This window comes from Engystomops pustulosus, chromosome 4, assembly GCF_040894005.1.
Source record: "Engystomops pustulosus chromosome 4, aEngPut4.maternal, whole genome shotgun sequence".
Taxonomy (NCBI): domain Eukaryota; kingdom Metazoa; phylum Chordata; class Amphibia; order Anura; family Leptodactylidae; genus Engystomops; species Engystomops pustulosus.
In genome coordinates, this window is record NC_092414.1 from 204,056,678 (window position 1) to 204,075,270 (window position 18,593).

General features: G+C 49.1%; 1 protein-coding gene across 8 annotated transcripts in view; it reads left to right on the plus strand.

Annotated features, from left to right (window-relative positions):
• Positions 1–18,593, plus strand: part of PDE4A (phosphodiesterase 4A) — an 873,456-nt gene that overhangs the window by 796,720 nt on the left and 58,143 nt on the right. The window contains exon 1 of one of the 8 annotated variants that reach the window (XM_072149490.1): positions 3,438–3,627. The exons of 6 other annotated variants lie outside the window; for them this stretch is intronic. In XM_072149490.1, coding sequence (XP_072005591.1) covers positions 3,521–3,627 — 107 coding nt within the window. In that variant the 5' untranslated portion in view covers positions 3,438–3,520. Of the gene's footprint in view, positions 1–3,437; positions 3,628–4,959; positions 5,064–18,593 lie in introns of those variants that run through there. One more of the 8 variants, XM_072149491.1, reaches the window with a different exon arrangement.

Below are 18,593 nucleotides of genomic sequence, written 5' to 3' on the forward strand. Positions count from 1 at the left end.
TGACGGCTGCGCTCCACACTTCCAGTGTATGTGTGACCTCAAGTTCTCAGTCTGGGAGGGCGGAGCCTCTCCCTCCATAAGCCCCTCCCCCTTCTGGCTAGGGGTAAAACTTGGACAGCAGAACGAGGCGGCGAGCCAGGAACATCAGCCCGGAGCAGCACGTCATCCTGTGCTCCCTCTATATAAACTAGGTGTAATGGACAAGCAGCTGTCGTGACTCTAAGGGCGCACACTCACTGGACTCTGGGAGGGGGGGAGGGGTGCACACTCACTGGACTCTGGGAGGGGGGGAGAGGTGCACACTCACTGGACTCTGGGAGAGGGGGAGGGGTGCACACTCACTGGACTCTGGGAGGGGGGGTGCACACTCACTGGACTCTGGGAGGGGGGGTGCACACTCACTGGACTCTGGGAGGGGGGGTGCACACTCACTGGACTCTGAGAGGGGGGGTGCACACTCACAGGACTCTGGGAGGGGGGTGCACACTCACTGGACTCTGGGAGGGGGGGTGTACACTCACTGGACTCTGGGAGGGGGGGTGCACACTCACTGGACTCTGGGAGGGGGGGTGCACACTCACTGGACTCTGGGAGGGGGGGTGCACACTCACTGGACTCTGGGAGGGGGGTGCACACTCACTGGACTCTGGGAGGGGGGGTGCACACTCACTGGACTCTGGGAGGGGCTGTGCACACTCACTGGACTCTGGGAGGGGCTGTGCACACTCACTGGACTCTGGGAGGGGGAGTGCACACTCACTGGACTCTGGGAGGGGGAGTGCACACTCACTGGACTCTGGGAGGGGGGGTGCACACTCACTGGACTCTGGGAGGGGGGGTGCACACTCACTGGACTCTGGGAGGGGGGGGTGCACACTCACTGGACTCTGGGAGGGGGGGGTGCACACTCACTGGACTCTGGGAGGGGGGGGTGCACACTCACTGGACTCTGGGAGGGGGGGTGCACACTCACTGGACTCTGGGAGGGGGGGTGCACACTCACTGGACTCTGGGAGGGGCTGTGCACACTCACTGGACTCTGGAAGGGGCTGTGCACACTCACTGGACTCTGGGAGGGGGGTGCACACTCACTGGTCTCGACCCTGTGGACGTACATTCACTTGATTCAACTTCTACTAAGGATTAAGTGTATATGTAATACCCAAACCAGAGTACTTTGGTAAACTTTGGTCAGTTTAGCTTCTCATTTACAAAGTCGTCTGAGGGTGCTCACTGATCTTGCACAAATTAATTGGCATCTGCTACAACTGTATTTGTTTTTTGCTGAGGATCTTGTGTATATAAGACTCAAACAAGTGACTGACTCTGAGCAATATATATTCTCCTTGACAAAGTCGTCTGAGGGTGTTCAGAAATCTTTACACACATAAGTCAGAATATCTATCCCCTTGGTTATCAGCAGTGTTTCCCCAGGCTCGGGGGGCCTCTCCTGCTCACTGTTACCTCATTGTCCCAAATGTGCGTCATTTGACCCCTTATCTCAGGTCAAATATTTACCCTTTTACCATAGAAGTCTGTTCATTCATGTAGGACCTTAAAAGGCTTGTCCAAAATACCTTTCTTAGGGAGAGAATGGCCGCAACGAGGACCCACTCCATTGATTTGGATAGACAGCGTGTAATCCTTCATCCTCTCAGTAAAATTGTCCATGCAGATGACTCCTCGAGGTTCTGCGGTGTCCCCGTTCTTAAGGGTTAATTGCTGTAAGGGTTAACTGCCGTACCTATACACTGGTTGGACGTTGTATTGCAACCTACTTTGAGCTGCAATACCGGACACGACCCCTGGACAGTTGTGGCGCTGTCTCTGTGTTATAGATTGCGAGCTCTATGGTAACAGGGTTTGTATACAGGTGAGGGGGGGTCTTCAGATAACCCAATGACATTACATGTGGTTTGTCTGTAGTAGTCGTGACCCCTGCAGGTCACCTTGGTACCTCTAGGAAGATCCGGTCTTCTAAAGCTCCGCACATTATAATCCGATTCCTCCTCCATTGTTCCAGGTCCGGATCTACCGGTTCTACACCGGTTCCTGCAAATGTCAGTGGTTAATATTTCTCATATCTGATGGGACCGCAGTGAACCGTGCGAAAACCGCTTTATCTGATGGTCTGACGTCCAAGCAGAAACACGTCGTAGAATATTAGAAAAGTAGCCCCATTAATGCGCATAACAAATCCGAAAACTGCTGGATGATCTCTTCTTCCCATATGGAGATATTATAGGCCCGAAGCCTGAGGCTGCACTACTGCGAGACGGTATTTTCCCGATTTCGGTCACATGATGTGACTCCACCCATTTGTCTCCGGCCTTATAGGGTCCAAATAATCTTCCTATTAAGTTCCCACATAAAACCGCCATATAGTTATGACATAATACCGCAATCCCCACACTGCATGATAATACCGGGAATATGTCGTTGAAATATGAACTCAATATCCATGAGGTAAATTTTTTGGTCAACGATTTATGTTGATGAGATATGGTGATCGCCAACGTGGTCTGCTATAAGTGGTGGGACCGGTCTGACGAGCCTGATATGTGCCCCCCTCAATATGGCCGCCTCTACATCCTAGAGATGATTTTGGGGGAAGTGGGGGGGGGGCTGTACTGTCCACGATCCAATACGAATCGTTCTATACTAATTACCATATATACTCGAGTATAAGCCTAGTTTTTCAGCACAACAAAATGTGCTGAATACCCAAACTCGGCTTATACTCAAGTAAAAAGAATATTAATTTTACCAGGTTTTTGTGGTAAAATTAGGGGCCTCGGCTTATACTTGGGTCGGCTTATACTCGAGTATATACGGTAATTCCCATTCAAAACCAACAGAACTTTATAAAAGCCTGAGGGGGATTGTAAAAATGTTTTAGTTTTTGATTTATTTTATTTACTCTTGAATTATTATTTTTAAAGAATTTTTTTAGAAATCTTACATTTTATTTAAAGAATTTTTTTGTTGCAAGTTTTTATCATTTCTTTTTTTGATGCTTGAATTTTTGAAGAATTTTTTTAGAAATTTTTAAACTTTATGTAAAGAATTTTTTGTTGCAAGTGTTTATCATTTCTTTTTCGATGCTTTAATTTTTGAAGAATTTTTTTAATTAAAAAAAAAAATTCAGGACATTTTCGAGACATTTTTAAAGCAATTTTTCTGCAGGATTTTTCTCATGCCTTCAGGGTACAGACATAGCTAGTATTCTCCTTTTTTTTTCTGTATGACCCCCAGGCGTTCCCTCCCGGCCTGTAGGCAAGGGGTTAAGTGTTGCGGAGTAACCCTGTTATGTAATGGGACCGCCGCCCTCCGGTGTAATCCATTTCCAGGACTTGTAGCCCCTGCTGCCCAGAGGGGGTGTGTGCAGTCAGCGTGTGTGTGCTGGGTGCACGCCTCGCACTGCTAGGACGGGGCCAGTACTCTCTCACTTACTGCAGAGGAAAGGACCTTATTCTCTCTCTAAACTTCTGTCCCCGGAGGTAGGACCTTCATTCACCCTATGCCCTCCACAAGCCGGGGTGCCCTGCGGGTTCCAAGGAAACCCAAAATGCATTTTTCCTTCAGCGAGGAGGACATCAAGAAGCATCGACTGATGAAATCTGTCAGGTCAGTACTGACGGTGGCACCAACATAGTCCGGAGCGTAGTCACCTAGTCCAGAGAGAGGGGGCACCTGAAGAAACCCTAATGATTGGGTACCGCCTGTAACGGGGGTAGCATTGCTTTGGGGTCTGTGTTGTTGTCTCAGCAGGTGGCATAGAAATAGACTGGGTGGATCTGGTGTCTCCAGTATAATGATATGTTCTGATCCTGGCTACAACCCATCTACAGGAACCGACCGCTATAATCAGGACGTTCCAGTAACTCCGCTCCGGGCTGAGACGAGGCTTCAGTTTTTTAGTCATTAGACCCCCCTACAAAAATACCTGACCCCCAGATCCCGACCTACTGCCCATATTTAAACTCATTGATAGTCTGACTACGACTACAAGGATCTCACTCCAGAAGCTGCTGATAACCCCCCATCTATATCCTCTTCTCTTTCCATTCAACAACAAATGGATCTTTACCTTTTTCAGGTCCAGGGTTTTTTTTACGCCAATTTATGACACATGATCATTTTTGTAAAAAAATTTTTTTGGGCAGGATTTTTAAGCAAAAACTTAGAAAAGAGTTATAGAAATCTAGTTTTTCTCCACACTAAAGGTGTTTTCTCTAGTAATTATTCACATGCTACGCTACAAAAGGCTTTTTATTTTATTTTTTGGGGCTTATTTTATGATATATTTTGTCTGTTGGAGGACGATTGGGTCAAGGTTCATGGGAAGAAATGGTGAGTTCTGTGTGGGAATTATTTTATGTGTATTTTTTCCCCTTTTTTCTTATTTGCTGTGGCCTGTCCTTAATAAGACATCATTATTATTGTATATTATTTTTCGGCACTATATATTTCTTCTATAATTGGGACAAGGCGGGTCTATGGGGATGTAGAAACAGTGGTCAGGACCAACAAAAACGGCGTCGCTCAATTTGCGGAAAACGGAGAAGGCTGAAATGTTGAGGACCACTTCTGTCTAACCCTGGCGGTCCGTAGTGGTCTGTGGTAATGTATACAGTAAACACTGAGGGGCAGATTTATAGCAACCAATCAAAGGACAGCTTTCAAGTTTCAGGGGGACTATAAGAAATGAAAGCCGCTCTTTGATTGGCTGCATTGGTAAATATAGACAAGTGTCCCTTTTACACTACGTTTCATCATCAATCTACCCCCATTCATGGCGTTTTTAATAACCCTCAATGATTTGGGGGATATTTGCTGCTGACAGACATAGCGCATCTACCTAGTGGGCCCCGTCGTCCATATTGACCAATCACAGCACAGAACTCATTTTTCCAGAGCAGATAAGGAAATGAAAGCTGAGCTGTGATTGGTTGCTATGGTTAAATGTGTGTAAATCTTAGAGATATTGAGAATATTCAGGCCCGGGACAAGACTGGTCCAGTGAGCTTGCACTCTAAAGGGTGTGGAGGTTACATGATGAAGTATGTGTACGGGGTTAATGCTGTGTCGTGGTTACTGATTCCAAGGAAAATGTCTTTATTGTATGCAGCAGGGTGACTATATATGCAGAGGGATTAGGGTGATGGTGGTGGCGACGCTCTCGCCCCGCTCTGTTGTTATACAGGTGTCTGGTGGAAGTAAACCCAGCAGTGGATATTTATGTCCTCTTCTTCCCCGCAGATGTATACACTGCTCCCCTGGAGACTCATGTGGCTGATAACAGAGAACAATAGACTGGATTCAGAACATAGTAATGGTGCACTGTATGTTTGGGGAATACGGATGACAATGCTTCCTTTAAGTCTATAGAGATGGACACGTATTGCTCTCTTCCGCCCACAAACTGGATGTGTTTACTTAAGTCATGAGACATCGGGAAGGTGGCCAAACACTGTACAAGACGGCACAGAGGGCGATCCACCAGGTATCCCCCGCTCTGACATCACCGGGAAACAAACGGCAGACTGGGCCATGGTGATCCAAAGGGGAAACGCCAACACATATAGTCACTTATAGTCACAATGAGATCTGACAATTGAGGTCCTTTACACTGACACTCGGGGAAAAGGACATGCTGACACTTGGGGGACAGGGCAGGAATACGCTGACACTCAGGGAGGGGGGGATTAGGGACACGCTGACACTCTGGGTACAGGTGACAGTGACACGCTGACATTAGGGGTGCAGGATAGGGACACGCTGACACTGGGGGGACAGGACAGGGACACCCTGACACTTGGGGGACAGGACAGGGACATGGTGACATTTGGGGGGACAGGACGGGGACACGCTGACACTTGGGGGGGGGGGCAGGACAGGGACACGCTGACACTCTGGGTACAGGGGAAAGTGACACGCTGACATTAGGGGTACAGGATAGATACACGCTGACACTTGGGGTACGGGACAGCGATATGGTGACACTTGGGGTACGGGACAGGGACATGGTGACACTTGGGGGGACAGGAAAGGGACATGCTGACACTTGGGGGGACAGGACAAGGACACGCTGACACTTGGGGTGCAGGACGGGGACACGCTGACACTTGGGGTGCAGGAGGGGGACACGCTGACACTTGGGGTGCAGGAGGGGGACACGCTGACACTTGGGGGAGAGGACAGGGACACGCTGACACTTGGGGGACAGGGACACGCTGACACTTGGGTGGACAGGACAGGGACACGCTGACACTTGGGTGGACAGGGACACGCTGACACTTGGATGGACAGGACAGGGACACGCTGACACTTGGGTGGACAGGACAGGGACACGCTGAGACTTGGGGGACAGGACAGGGACACGCTGACACTTGGGTGGACAGGACAGGGACACGCTGACACTTGGGGGGGGCAGGGCAGGGACACGCTGACACTTGGGGGGGCAGGACAGGGACACGCTGACACTTGGGGGGACAGGACAGGGACACGCTGACACTTGGGGGGGGACAGGACAGGGACACGCTGACACTTGGGGGGGACAGGACAGGGACACACTGACACTTGGGGGGGACAGGACAGGGACACACTGACACTTGGGGGGGACAGGACAGGGACACACTGATATTTGGGGGACAGGACAGGGACACGCTGACACTTGGATGGACAGGACAGGGACACGCTGACACTTGGGTGGACAGGACAGGGACACGCTGACACTTGGGGGAGACAGGACAGGGACACGCTGACACTTGGGGGAGAGGACAGGGACACGCTGACATTTGGGGACAGGGACACGCTGACACTTGGATGGACAGGACAGGGACACGCTGACACTTGGATGGACAGGACAGGGACACGCTGACACTTGGATGGACAGGACAGTGACACGCTGACACTTGGATGGACAGGACAGGGACACGCTGACACTTGGGGGACAGGACAGGGACACGCTGACACTTGGGGGGGGACAGGACAGGGACACGCTGACACTTGGGGGGGGGACAGGACAGGGACACGCTGACACTTGGGGGGGGGACAGGACAGGGACACGCTGACACTTGGGGGGGGACAGGAAAGGGACACGCTGACACTTGGGGCACAGGACAGGGACACGCTGACACTTGGGGGGGACAGGACAGGGACACACTGATATTTGGGGGACAGGACAGGGACACGCTGACACTTGGGGGACAGGGCAGGGACACGCTGACACTTGGATGGACAGGACAGGGACACGCTGACACTTGGATGGACAGGACAGGGACACGCTGACACTTGGATGGACAGGACAGGGACACGCTGACACTTGGGTGGACAGGACAGGGACACGCTGACACTTGGGGGACAGGACAGGGACACGCTGACACTTGGGGGGGGGGGGACAGGACAGTGACACGCTGACACTTGGATGGACAGGACAGGGACACGCTGACACTTGGGGGACAGGACAGGGACACGCTGACACTTGGGGGGGAACAGGACAGGGACACGCTGACACTTGGGGGGGGGGACAGGACAGGGACACGCTGACACTTGGATGGACAGGACAGGGACACGCTGACACTTGGGGGGGGACAGGACAGGGACACGCTGACACTTGGGGGGGACAGGACAGGGACACACTGATATTTGGGGGACAGGACAGGGACACGCTGACACTTGGATGGACAGGACAGGGACACGCTGACACTTGGGTGGACAGGTGTATGAGGAGGAGGAGAGGTCTGTGTGTCCTGATGTCTGTGTATTAGGAGGAGGAGGAGAGGGTCTGTGTGTCTTGATGTCTGTGTATTAGGAGGAGGAGAGGTCTGTGTGTCTTGATGTCTGTGTATTAGGAGGAGGAGGAGAGGTCTGTGTGTCCTGATGTCTGTGTATTAGGAGGAGGAGGAGAGGTCTGTGTGTCCTGATGTCTGTGTATTAGGAGGAGGAGAGGTCTGTGTGTCCTGATGTCTGTGTATTAGGAGGAGAGGTCTGTGTGTCCTGATGTCTGTGTATTAGGAGGAGGAGCAGAGGTCTGTGTGTCCTGATGTCTGTGTATTAGGAGGAGGAGGAGAGGTCTGTGTGTCCTGATGTCTGTGTATTAGGAGGAGGAGGAGAGGTCTGTGTGTCCTGATGTCTGTGTATTAGGAGGAGGAGAGGTCTGTGTGTCCTGATGTCTGTGTATTAGGAGGAGGAGGAGAGGTCTGTGTGTCCTGATGTCTGTGTATTAGGAGGAGAGGTCTGTGTGTCCTGATGTCTGTGTATTAGGAGGAGAGGTCTGTGTGTCCTGATGTCTGTGTATTAGGAGGAGAGGTCTGTGTGTCCTGATGCCTGTGTATTAGGAGGAGAGGTCTATGTGTCCTGATGTCTGTGTATTAGGAGGAGGAGAGGTCTGTGTGTCCTGATGTCTGTGTATTAGGAGGAGGAGAGGTCTGTGTGTCCTGATGTCTATGTATTAGTAGGAGGAGGAGAGGTCTGTGTGTCCTGATGTCTGTGTATTAGGAGGAGGAGAGGTCTGTGTGTCCTGATGTCTGTGTATTAGGAGGAGGAGAGGTCTGTGTGTCCTGATGTCTGTGTATTAGGAGGAGGAGGAGAGGTCTGTGTGTCCTGATGTCTGTGTATTAGGAGGAGAGGTCTGTGTGTCCTGATGTCTGTGTATTAGGAGGAGGAGGAGAGGTCTGTGTGTCCTGATGTCTGTGTATTAGGAGGAGGAGGAGAGGTCTGTGTGTCCTGATGTCTGTGTATTAGGAGGAGGAGAGGTCTGTGTGTCCTGATGTCTGTGTATTAGGAGGAGGAGGAGAGGTCTGTGTGTCCTGATGTCTGTGTATTAAGAGCAGGAGGAGGAGAGGTCTGTGTGTCCTGATGTCTGTGTATTAGGAGGAGGAGGAGAGGTCTGTGTGTCCTGATGTCTGTGTATTAGGAGGAGGAGAGGTCTGTGTGTCCTGATGTCTGTGTATTAGGAGGAGAGGTCTGTGTGTCCTGATGTCTGTGTATTAGGAGGAGGAGGAGAGGTCTGTGTGTCCTGATGTCTGTGTATTAGGAGGAGGAGGAGAGGTCTGTGTGTCCTGATGTCTGTGTATTAGGAGGAGGAGAGGTCTGTGTGTCCTGATGTCTGTGTATTAGGAGGAGGAGGAGAGGTCTGTGTGTCCTGATGTCTGTGCATTAGGAGGAGGAGGAGAGGTCTGTGTGTCCTGATGTCTGTGTATTAGGAGGAGGAGGAGAGGTCTGTGTGTCCTGATGTCTGTGTATTAGGAGGAGGAGAGGTCTGTGTGTCCTGATGTCTGTGTATTAGGAGGAGGAGGAGAGGTCTGTGTGTCCTGATGTCTGTGTATTAGGAGCAGGAGGAGGAGAGGTCTGTGTGTCCTGATGTCTGTGTATTAGGAGGAGGAGAGGTCTGTGTGTCCTGATGTCTGTGTATTAGGAGGAGGAGGAGAGGTCTGTGTGTCCTGATGTCTGTGTATTAGGAGGAGGAGAGGTCTGTGTGTCCTGATGTCTGTGTATTAGGAGGAGGAGAGGTCTGTGTGTCCTGATGTCTGTGTATTAGGAGGAGGAGGAGAGGTCTGTGTGTCCTGATGTCTGTGTATTAGGAGGAGGAGGAGAGGTCTGTGTGTCCTGATGTCTGTGTATTAGGAGGAGGAGGAGAGGTCTGTGTGTCCTGATGTCTGTGTATTAGGAGGAGGAGGAGAGGTCTGTGTGTCCTGATGTCTGTGTATTAGGAGGAGGAGAGGTCTGTGTGTCCTGATGTCTGTGTATTAGGAGGAGGAGGAGAGGTCTGTGTGTCCTGATGTCTGTGTATTAGGAGGAGGAGGAGAGGTCTGTGTGTCCTGATGTCTGTGTATTAGGAGGAGGAGAGGTCTGTGTGTCCTGATGTCTGTGTATTAGGAGGAGGAGGAGAGGTCTGTGTGTCCTGATGTCTGTGTATTAGGAGGAGAGGTCTGTGTGTCCTGATGTCTGTGTATTAGGAGGAGGAGGAGAGGTCTGTGTGTCCTGATGTCTGTGTATTAGGAGGAGGAGGAGAGGTCTGTGTGTCCTGATGTCTGTGTATTAGGAGGAGGAGAGGTCTGTGTGTCCTGATGTCTGTGTATTAGGAGGAGGAGGAGAGGTCTGTGTGTCCTGATGTCTGTGTATTAGGAGCAGGAGGAGGAGAGGTCTGTGTGTCCTGATGTCTGTGTATTAGGAGGAGGAGGAGAGGTCTGTGTGTCCTGATGTCTGTGTATTAGGAGGAGGAGGAGAGGTCTGTGTGTCCTGATGTCTGTGTATTAGGAGGAGGAGGAGAGGTCTGTATGTCCTGATGTCTGTGTATTAGGAGGAGGAGAGGTCTGTGTGTCCTGATGTCTGTGTATTAGGAGGAGGAGGAGAGGTCTGTGTGTCCTGATGTCTGTGTATTAAGAGCAGGAGGAGGAGAGGTCTGTGTGTCCTGATGTCTGTGTATTAGGAGGAGGAGGAGAGGTCTGTGTGTCCTGATGTCTGTGTATTAGGAGGAGGAGAGGTCTGTGTGTCCTGATGTCTGTGTATTAGGAGGAGAGGTCTGTGTGTCCTGATGTCTGTGTATTAGGAGGAGGAGGAGAGGTCTGTGTGTCCTGATGTCTGTGTATTAGGAGGAGGAGGAGAGGTCTGTGTGTCCTGATGTCTGTGTATTAGGAGGAGGAGAGGTCTGTGTGTCCTGATGTCTGTGTATTAGGAGGAGGAGGAGAGGTCTGTGTGTCCTGATGTCTGTGCATTAGGAGGAGGAGGAGAGGTCTGTGTGTCCTGATGTCTGTGTATTAGGAGGAGGAGGAGAGGTCTGTGTGTCCTGATGTCTGTGTATTAGGAGGAGGAGAGGTCTGTGTGTCCTGATGTCTGTGTATTAGGAGGAGGAGGAGAGGTCTGTGTGTCCTGATGTCTGTGTATTAGGAGCAGGAGGAGGAGAGGTCTGTGTGTCCTGATGTCTGTGTATTAGGAGGAGGAGAGGTCTGTGTGTCCTGATGTCTGTGTATTAGGAGGAGGAGGAGAGGTCTGTGTGTCCTGATGTCTGTGTATTAGGAGGAGGAGAGGTCTGTGTGTCCTGATGTCTGTGTATTAGGAGGAGGAGAGGTCTGTGTGTCCTGATGTCTGTGTATTAGGAGGAGGAGGAGAGGTCTGTGTGTCCTGATGTCTGTGTATTAGGAGGAGGAGGAGAGGTCTGTGTGTCCTGATGTCTGTGTATTAGGAGGAGGAGGAGAGGTCTGTGTGTCCTGATGTCTGTGTATTAGGAGGAGGAGGAGAGGTCTGTGTGTCCTGATGTCTGTGTATTAGGAGGAGGAGAGGTCTGTGTGTCCTGATGTCTGTGTATTAGGAGGAGGAGGAGAGGTCTGTGTGTCCTGATGTCTGTGTATTAGGAGGAGGAGGAGAGGTCTGTGTGTCCTGATGTCTGTGTATTAGGAGGAGGAGAGGTCTGTGTGTCCTGATGTCTGTGTATTAGGAGGAGGAGGAGAGGTCTGTGTGTCCTGATGTCTGTGTATTAGGAGGAGAGGTCTGTGTGTCCTGATGTCTGTGTATTAGGAGGAGGAGGAGAGGTCTGTGTGTCCTGATGTCTGTGTATTAGGAGGAGGAGGAGAGGTCTGTGTGTCCTGATGTCTGTGTATTAGGAGGAGGAGAGGTCTGTGTGTCCTGATGTCTGTGTATTAGGAGGAGGAGGAGAGGTCTGTGTGTCCTGATGTCTGTGTATTAGGAGCAGGAGGAGGAGAGGTCTGTGTGTCCTGATGTCTGTGTATTAGGAGGAGGAGGAGAGGTCTGTGTGTCCTGATGTCTGTGTATTAGGAGGAGGAGGAGAGGTCTGTGTGTCCTGATGTCTGTGTATTAGGAGGAGGAGGAGAGGTCTGTATGTCCTGATGTCTGTGTATTAGGAGGAGGAGAGGTCTGTGTGTCCTGATGTCTGTGTATTAGGAGGAGGAGGAGAGGTCTGTGTGTCCTGATGTCTGTGTATTAGGAGGAGGAGGAGAGGTCTGTGTGTCCTGATGTCTGTGTATTAGGAGGAGGAGGAGAGGTCTGTGTGTCCTGATGTCTGTGTATTAGGAGGAGGAGAGGTCTGTGTGTCCTGATGTCTGTGTATTAGGAGGAGGAGAGGTCTGTGTGTCCTGATGTCTGTGTATTAGGAGGAGGAGGAGAGGTCTGTGTGTCCTGATGTCTGTGTATTAGGAGGAGGAGAGGTCTGTGTGTCCTGATGTCTGTGTATTAGGAGGAGGAGGAGAGGTCTGTGTGTCCTGATGTCTGTGTATTAGGAGCAGGAGGAGGAGAGGTCTGTGTGTCCTGATGTCTGTGTATTAGGAGGAGGAGAGGTCTGTGTGTCCTGATGTCTGTGTATTAGGAGGAGGAGGAGAGGTCTGTGTGTCCTGATGTCTGTGTATTAGGAGGAGGAGAGGTCTGTGTGTCCTGATGTCTGTGTATTAGGAGGAGGAGAGGTCTGTGTGTCCTGATGTCTGTGTATTAGGAGGAGGAGGAGAGGTCTGTGTGTCCTGATGTCTGTGTATTAGGAGGAGGAGGAGAGGTCTGTGTGTCCTGATGTCTGTGTATTAGGAGGAGGAGGAGAGGTCTGTGTGTCCTGATGTCTGTGTATTAGGAGGAGGAGGAGAGGTCTGTGTGTCCTGATGTCTGTGTATTAGGAGGAGGAGAGGTCTGTGTGTCCTGATGTCTGTGTATTAGGAGGAGGAGGAGAGGTCTGTGTGTCCTGATGTCTGTGTATTAGGAGGAGGAGGAGAGGTCTGTGTGTCCTGATGTCTGTGTATTAGGAGGAGGAGGAGAGGTCTGTGTGTCCTGATGTCTGTGTATTAGGAGCAGGAGGAGGAGAGGTCTGTGTGTCCTGATGTCTGTGTATTAGGAGCAGGAGGGGAGGTCTGTGTGTATTAGGATATATTGTCATGAGTCTGTGTATTAGGACATAGTAGTGTGAGGTGTCCTGTACACATCTTATTTCCCCCTTTGGCCTTGGGCGCTGCAGATAGCTTTATCTTGTCTGGCTCGGGCACAAGGACACGGCGTGTATCCTGCAGCCCACGTGGGAGCCGTCACCCCCATATACACAGCAGCCGGAGACAAGAAGAAGTAAGTTCTATCAACAGGAATAAAAACTAAAATACGTTTATCCACCACTGAAGCGCCCTCTACAGGAGAAGAGGGAGGTGGACAGGTTCACCTGAGCCCATACCTGATTATTACTACCCTGTGCACACTATGGCGGTGGGTATCATGTGCCCTAATTAAAGCTTATGATGGAGATGGGTCGATGCTGCTAGAGGACGTTTGATCATATAAATTGATTAAAACTGGGAGGGAGCAGAGAGTGACGACCGGGCACCCATCACCCTACACAAGAAGGGATGAGCTAGTGATGCCGGGACATATACTGGAAACCAGTGAGACTGCCATGTCTGGTGCTGATCGGATCAGTCCAACAAGGTGGAGACACCCACTTGGCACGTAGTCACCCAAGATTTATTCCGTGGTCTCTTACAAGATTGCAGGGCATGTCCTCACACTGCTGTGCTCTTGGCTCTCTGCTCTCACTGAATGCAGTAGTTCATCAGCTTTAGTTCTGAAAGGTAAAGAAACTGAGAAGCTCAGTGCAGAGAGCACAGCAGTGTGAGGACACCGCTCCAGTGCTCTACAATCCTGCATTATAAATCCATATTTCACAGGTTAAAAAGTAGAACATAGTCAAAGGGGAGGAGCCAGCAGGAGAAATTCATTTCTATGGAGTTTGCGTGGCTCCAAAATCTATCCGCTGTAAGCTAAGGCCACATTCACACCACACACAGCGATGTTTTAACGAAGCATTGATGTTGTGTTAACACCGTTTACATTGTGTCTACATAAAGTTAACATCACATTGACATTTTATTTACATCATATTAACGCTGGGGGAGATTTATCAAATGTGTCTGAGAGCAAAACTGTTCTAGCTGCTCTTGGCGGCCAATCGGAGCTCAGCTTTCATTTTACCACAGCTGTTTATAACATTACAGTTGATCTCTGATGGCAACCAGAAAGTTTTGATAAAAGTGTCTGAGGTAAAACCGTTCCAGTTGCCCCTGGAAACCAATCAGAGCTCAGCTTGCATTTTATAAACAGTTGTTGGAAAATGAAAGCTGAGCTCTGATTGGTTTCCATGGGCAACTAGAACGGTTTTACCTCAGAAACTTCTGATAAATTTTTTCCGACTGTGTCTACAGTATATTTACATTATAGAGCATTTATATTGTTTTTTTATGTTTACAATGTGTTTACATTGTGTTAAAATTGTATGTTCTTATTGTATTTACATTGGGTATGCATTATGCTAACATCAGGTTACCATTGTGTTTACACGGTGGTGTATTTACATTAGCTTTACATTGTGGTTGAATTATTGTAACATTGGGTCTGTGTTATGTTAACGTCACATATCACATCATGCTATGTTTACATTGTGTTGTATTTTCATTATGTTTGCATTATGTTTACACTGTGTTTGTATTATGTTAACAGTGCATATACATGTTCCACAATGTTTACATCATATTATGTTTACATTACATTAGCTGTACATTATGTTTGGATTATTTTCGCATCAGATTTACGTTGCGTTATGTTAACATCATGGTGTATTTATATTACGTTTACATTGTGTTTACATTACGTTAACGCAATGTAAATGCTTGTTGAGGGCTACCTAATCGCTGTGTGTGTGTGTGAACGCGGCTGAATCGATTCTTGAACCGCGCTCCATCGGCAGATCTATAAATGTATCTCCGGAACTTTCCCCTCGCTCACCAGACGCGGCAGGAATGTGCGAGGTCCTCTTGTTGTGGCTCGGCGCCGCCGGTGGCCTTCACTTCCCGGTCTCCGGGAAACATTGCAGATCACAGATTTCTCATGGCTACTCTCAGGTCTTGTGGATATTTTGGGTTCCCTTAGGGAGGAAATGAGAATTTATGGGGTGACCTTCAGCGTGACCCGTAAATATGGGGTAAGGACAGGCGTTTTGGGATGTAGCCACCGGGGGTGAGGGGACCCACTGACACCGCTGATCATACCTATACCATGAAAGGTCCGTCCACACCTTACGTCAATAATGTCCGCATCGGTGGGTGTGACGGGCCACCTCACGGGGACAAACAGACGTCACCCCGGCAGTGCGCTGACTACATGTGTACGCAGCTCTCCGGCTCCGTCATGTCACAGTGTCAGTCACACCCTCAGAAATCTTCTTCAGGGTTGAGATAGATGTGGACGTCACTATCATAGACAGACATCATCCAGGAGATCAGCAGCCGCTCCTCCTGAAAAACCCAATGACAGATGAGTGGACTCCACTCTCAATATCGTGGAATACTCTGGTATCCGGGGTCGCCCACCGCTTCTAGTTACTGCTGGAAAAACTCATTCACTTGTCAGGAGGATCCCTCTCGGATCTCAGTTCTTTTGGTTCTGTGGGACCAGAGGTTTTGATGTCACATTCATTCTGCGTGTGAGCCAATCCCTGGAGTTATTGATATGCTCTGATATCCATCACACACTCACATGTGTATGTATAATACAGTGATGACATCATACACTCTCACCTGTACATATACTACAGTGATGACATCACACACTCACATGTGTATGTATAATACAGTGATGACATCACACACGTGTGTACATATACTACAGTGGTGACATCACACACTCACATGTGTACATATACTACAGTGATGACATCACACACTCACACTTGTGTACATATGCTACATTGATGACATCACACAATAGACTGTTCTATTTTCACCCTTCCTGCTATTGGGTCACTGCTTCCACTCTCTGCGACTGTTATCTTTCTCATTGTGTGATTGGTTGAGGAGCATTCTATCCCCGCCCACCTCACAGAATGGGACGGTGGAACTAGCCCCCCCCCCCCCCATATAAGTTTATATAAGACTTATCTGCCATTATGTGAGTAGTGCCCTCCCCTCCCTGATTCCTCTTTACAGTGTAAACATGCAAAGTTCATGAAAACTTCCTAAACAAAATCTCCTGCCCCTACTATAAATAGCACTTTCACATCCCTGTGCTCCTACTCTGTGTATGACTGCACCGTGTCTGGGAGCCCCGGGGGGTGGCATTGATTGACCACGTCAGTGCATGGCAGTGGTTGGGTCACGTTGTGCTAAAACAAGTCGCTTTCTTGTATTTATACACTGGAGATTCTCTTACTCGTTTTTGTCGATTTTGTGTATTATACTCTAGAGAGTGACCACGGCCTTTAGAAGGTCAGGTTTATGTATTTTATGCAAATTTGGTTGTGCAATAGGGGCGGGGCCCATGACTACATTTTATGCAGCCAACAACACATTCACTAACATACCACAACAAAAAATAACCTAGATTTCATCTGCAAGCACGGCCCCGCCCCTGGTGCACCGTTAAGCTAATTTGCATAAAGATACAAACGTAAATTTGCTGAGCCTCTGTCATAGGAAAAAATGATGACGTCACTCTTTTGTCTTCTATTTTCCCCATGGGTTAACGTGAAAGGGATGAAACATTGGTGCGTCACACTGCGACTTTGTCATCTTTTGCATAGGTTTTCTCCTCATTATCTATCTGACTTGTGGTAGGGAGGACGTCAGAAACTGCTGTGGGAACTTTATCAGGTTACTATTCCTTCAAATAAGACCTCACACCATGGCTGGCACTTTTTTTTGGGGGTGGGGTGTATCTGTTGAATGGCGTCTCAGCCTCGTGTGAGGATGGACAAACTGTGGGTAAGAAGCTTCTTCATACACGGATAGAGGATGAATGGGTCTTTGCGGCGTCATAAACCCATGTGCGCACTTTATTAGTCCTCGGTTGTAGAGGGATGAGCTGTCAGCTCTACGTAGCCGGTCCCTTCCATGCCAATCTGTATGGGTGGAGACTGGAGGAGGGGGATTAGGGGAATCCTATAAGATTTATACAGGACAACCTACAAATCCTATTACCTTGTGTCACTGAGACGTAAGAGGGCTCTCCCCTCCCGAAATCCCTTCCCTGTGACGCAGAGCTGTCTCGTTGTGCGGTCTGTGACTGCGGCGTCAGCTTCTCAGTAACCTTGTGGCAGCATGGCCGGTGCCCGTCACCACTTCCTCTCCGGTGTTGCTCGGTGCGGATGCCATGCTCCATGGTAGTCCAGTGGCTGGAAAGAAGCAAGATACCTGGAGCCGGAACGGAGTAGCCAGGTGATAATGCTCAAGGCTATGCTATGGGACAGAAAAAGACTCTCTTCAAGAAAGCAGCATCACCCTCGCCAAGCGGTGCCACAGCGGTGACAGCCGGCGTCATGGAAGAGGGAGCTGACCTTAGAAATAGACCCAGACATCTGATCGGGCTCGCTGGGTAAGACCCTGGGTGCTCATGTGTGAGGGGGGATTTTATATACGGAAATGACTCTTTACTGTCAGAGCGGTGAAGATAGAAATCTGCAGTAACCTGATGGCGGGTGATAATAGAGACACAGATCGCACTGTAGGGTATAGGGAAGGACTCCTCCGTTCCACGACTTGGGATCACAGCTGTGATATTACTTTCTCTTCCATTAAAGCGAACCTGTCACACAGGAAAGTGATGTTTTGATGGTGACAGGTTCCAATAGTCTATGTTATGCTGGTTCAAAAAATGCCAGCATTCTGAATCATTTCAGTACTTTATATAAGTTTAATTCACATTACCTGGCTCCCTGCCAGCAGCGTGTGGTGAGTCCCTGGGGAGGGGCAGCTGCAACCTGTGTCTCCTCCTGCAGTCTTACTCTACTCCACACCAACCACCTCCCTCCCCTGCCTGCTGAATGCACATGACAAGACGTGGGGAGGGAGCTGGATGAGTGTGGAGGTGAGGAGACTGACACAGGCTGCAGCTGCCTCCTCCTCCGGCACTCACTACATGCTGCTGGCAGGGAGCCAGGTGATGTGAATTAAACTATTATAAAGTACTGAAATAATTCAGAATGCTTACAAATGCATTTTTAAAATCAGCATTACCTGGGCTATGGGAACCTGTCACCGGCTAATAAATGACATTCCTGGTGACAGGTTCATTTTAAGGAGGGAAAATGATGATGTTGTGTAATCGTCATCTATAGATGATAATAAGAGATTATAATAATTATGTCATTGCATCCTATGATTACTACTAGAAGGATTAATTAGATGCAGTGTGAACAGGCACAACTCAGTGGATGCCCCAGCAGTACAGTACAAGCTGCCCGGCGCTGGTATCCTACCCTCACTGCCGCCCCTCTATTTCATCTAAATGTCACTAGAATATAGAAGCCGGAATAAAATGCCCTAATTGCCTTCAATCAGCGGGCGCTCGATTTTTGCTTATAATATTAGAAGGATGAATTATTTTCATTTTATTATTCTGTATATTATTAGTAGAAGTCGTGTTCTTAGAGTATAAGAATATTATATGTAGTATTACATCATATTTGCAGTTATTTCATCATAGCGCTATTTGTAGTTATATTACATCACTGGATTTGTAGTGTCGTTACATCACCATATTATTAGTAGTAGTATTACTTCACTGCATTATTAGTAGTAGTATTACATCACTGTATTATTAGTAGTAGTATTACATCA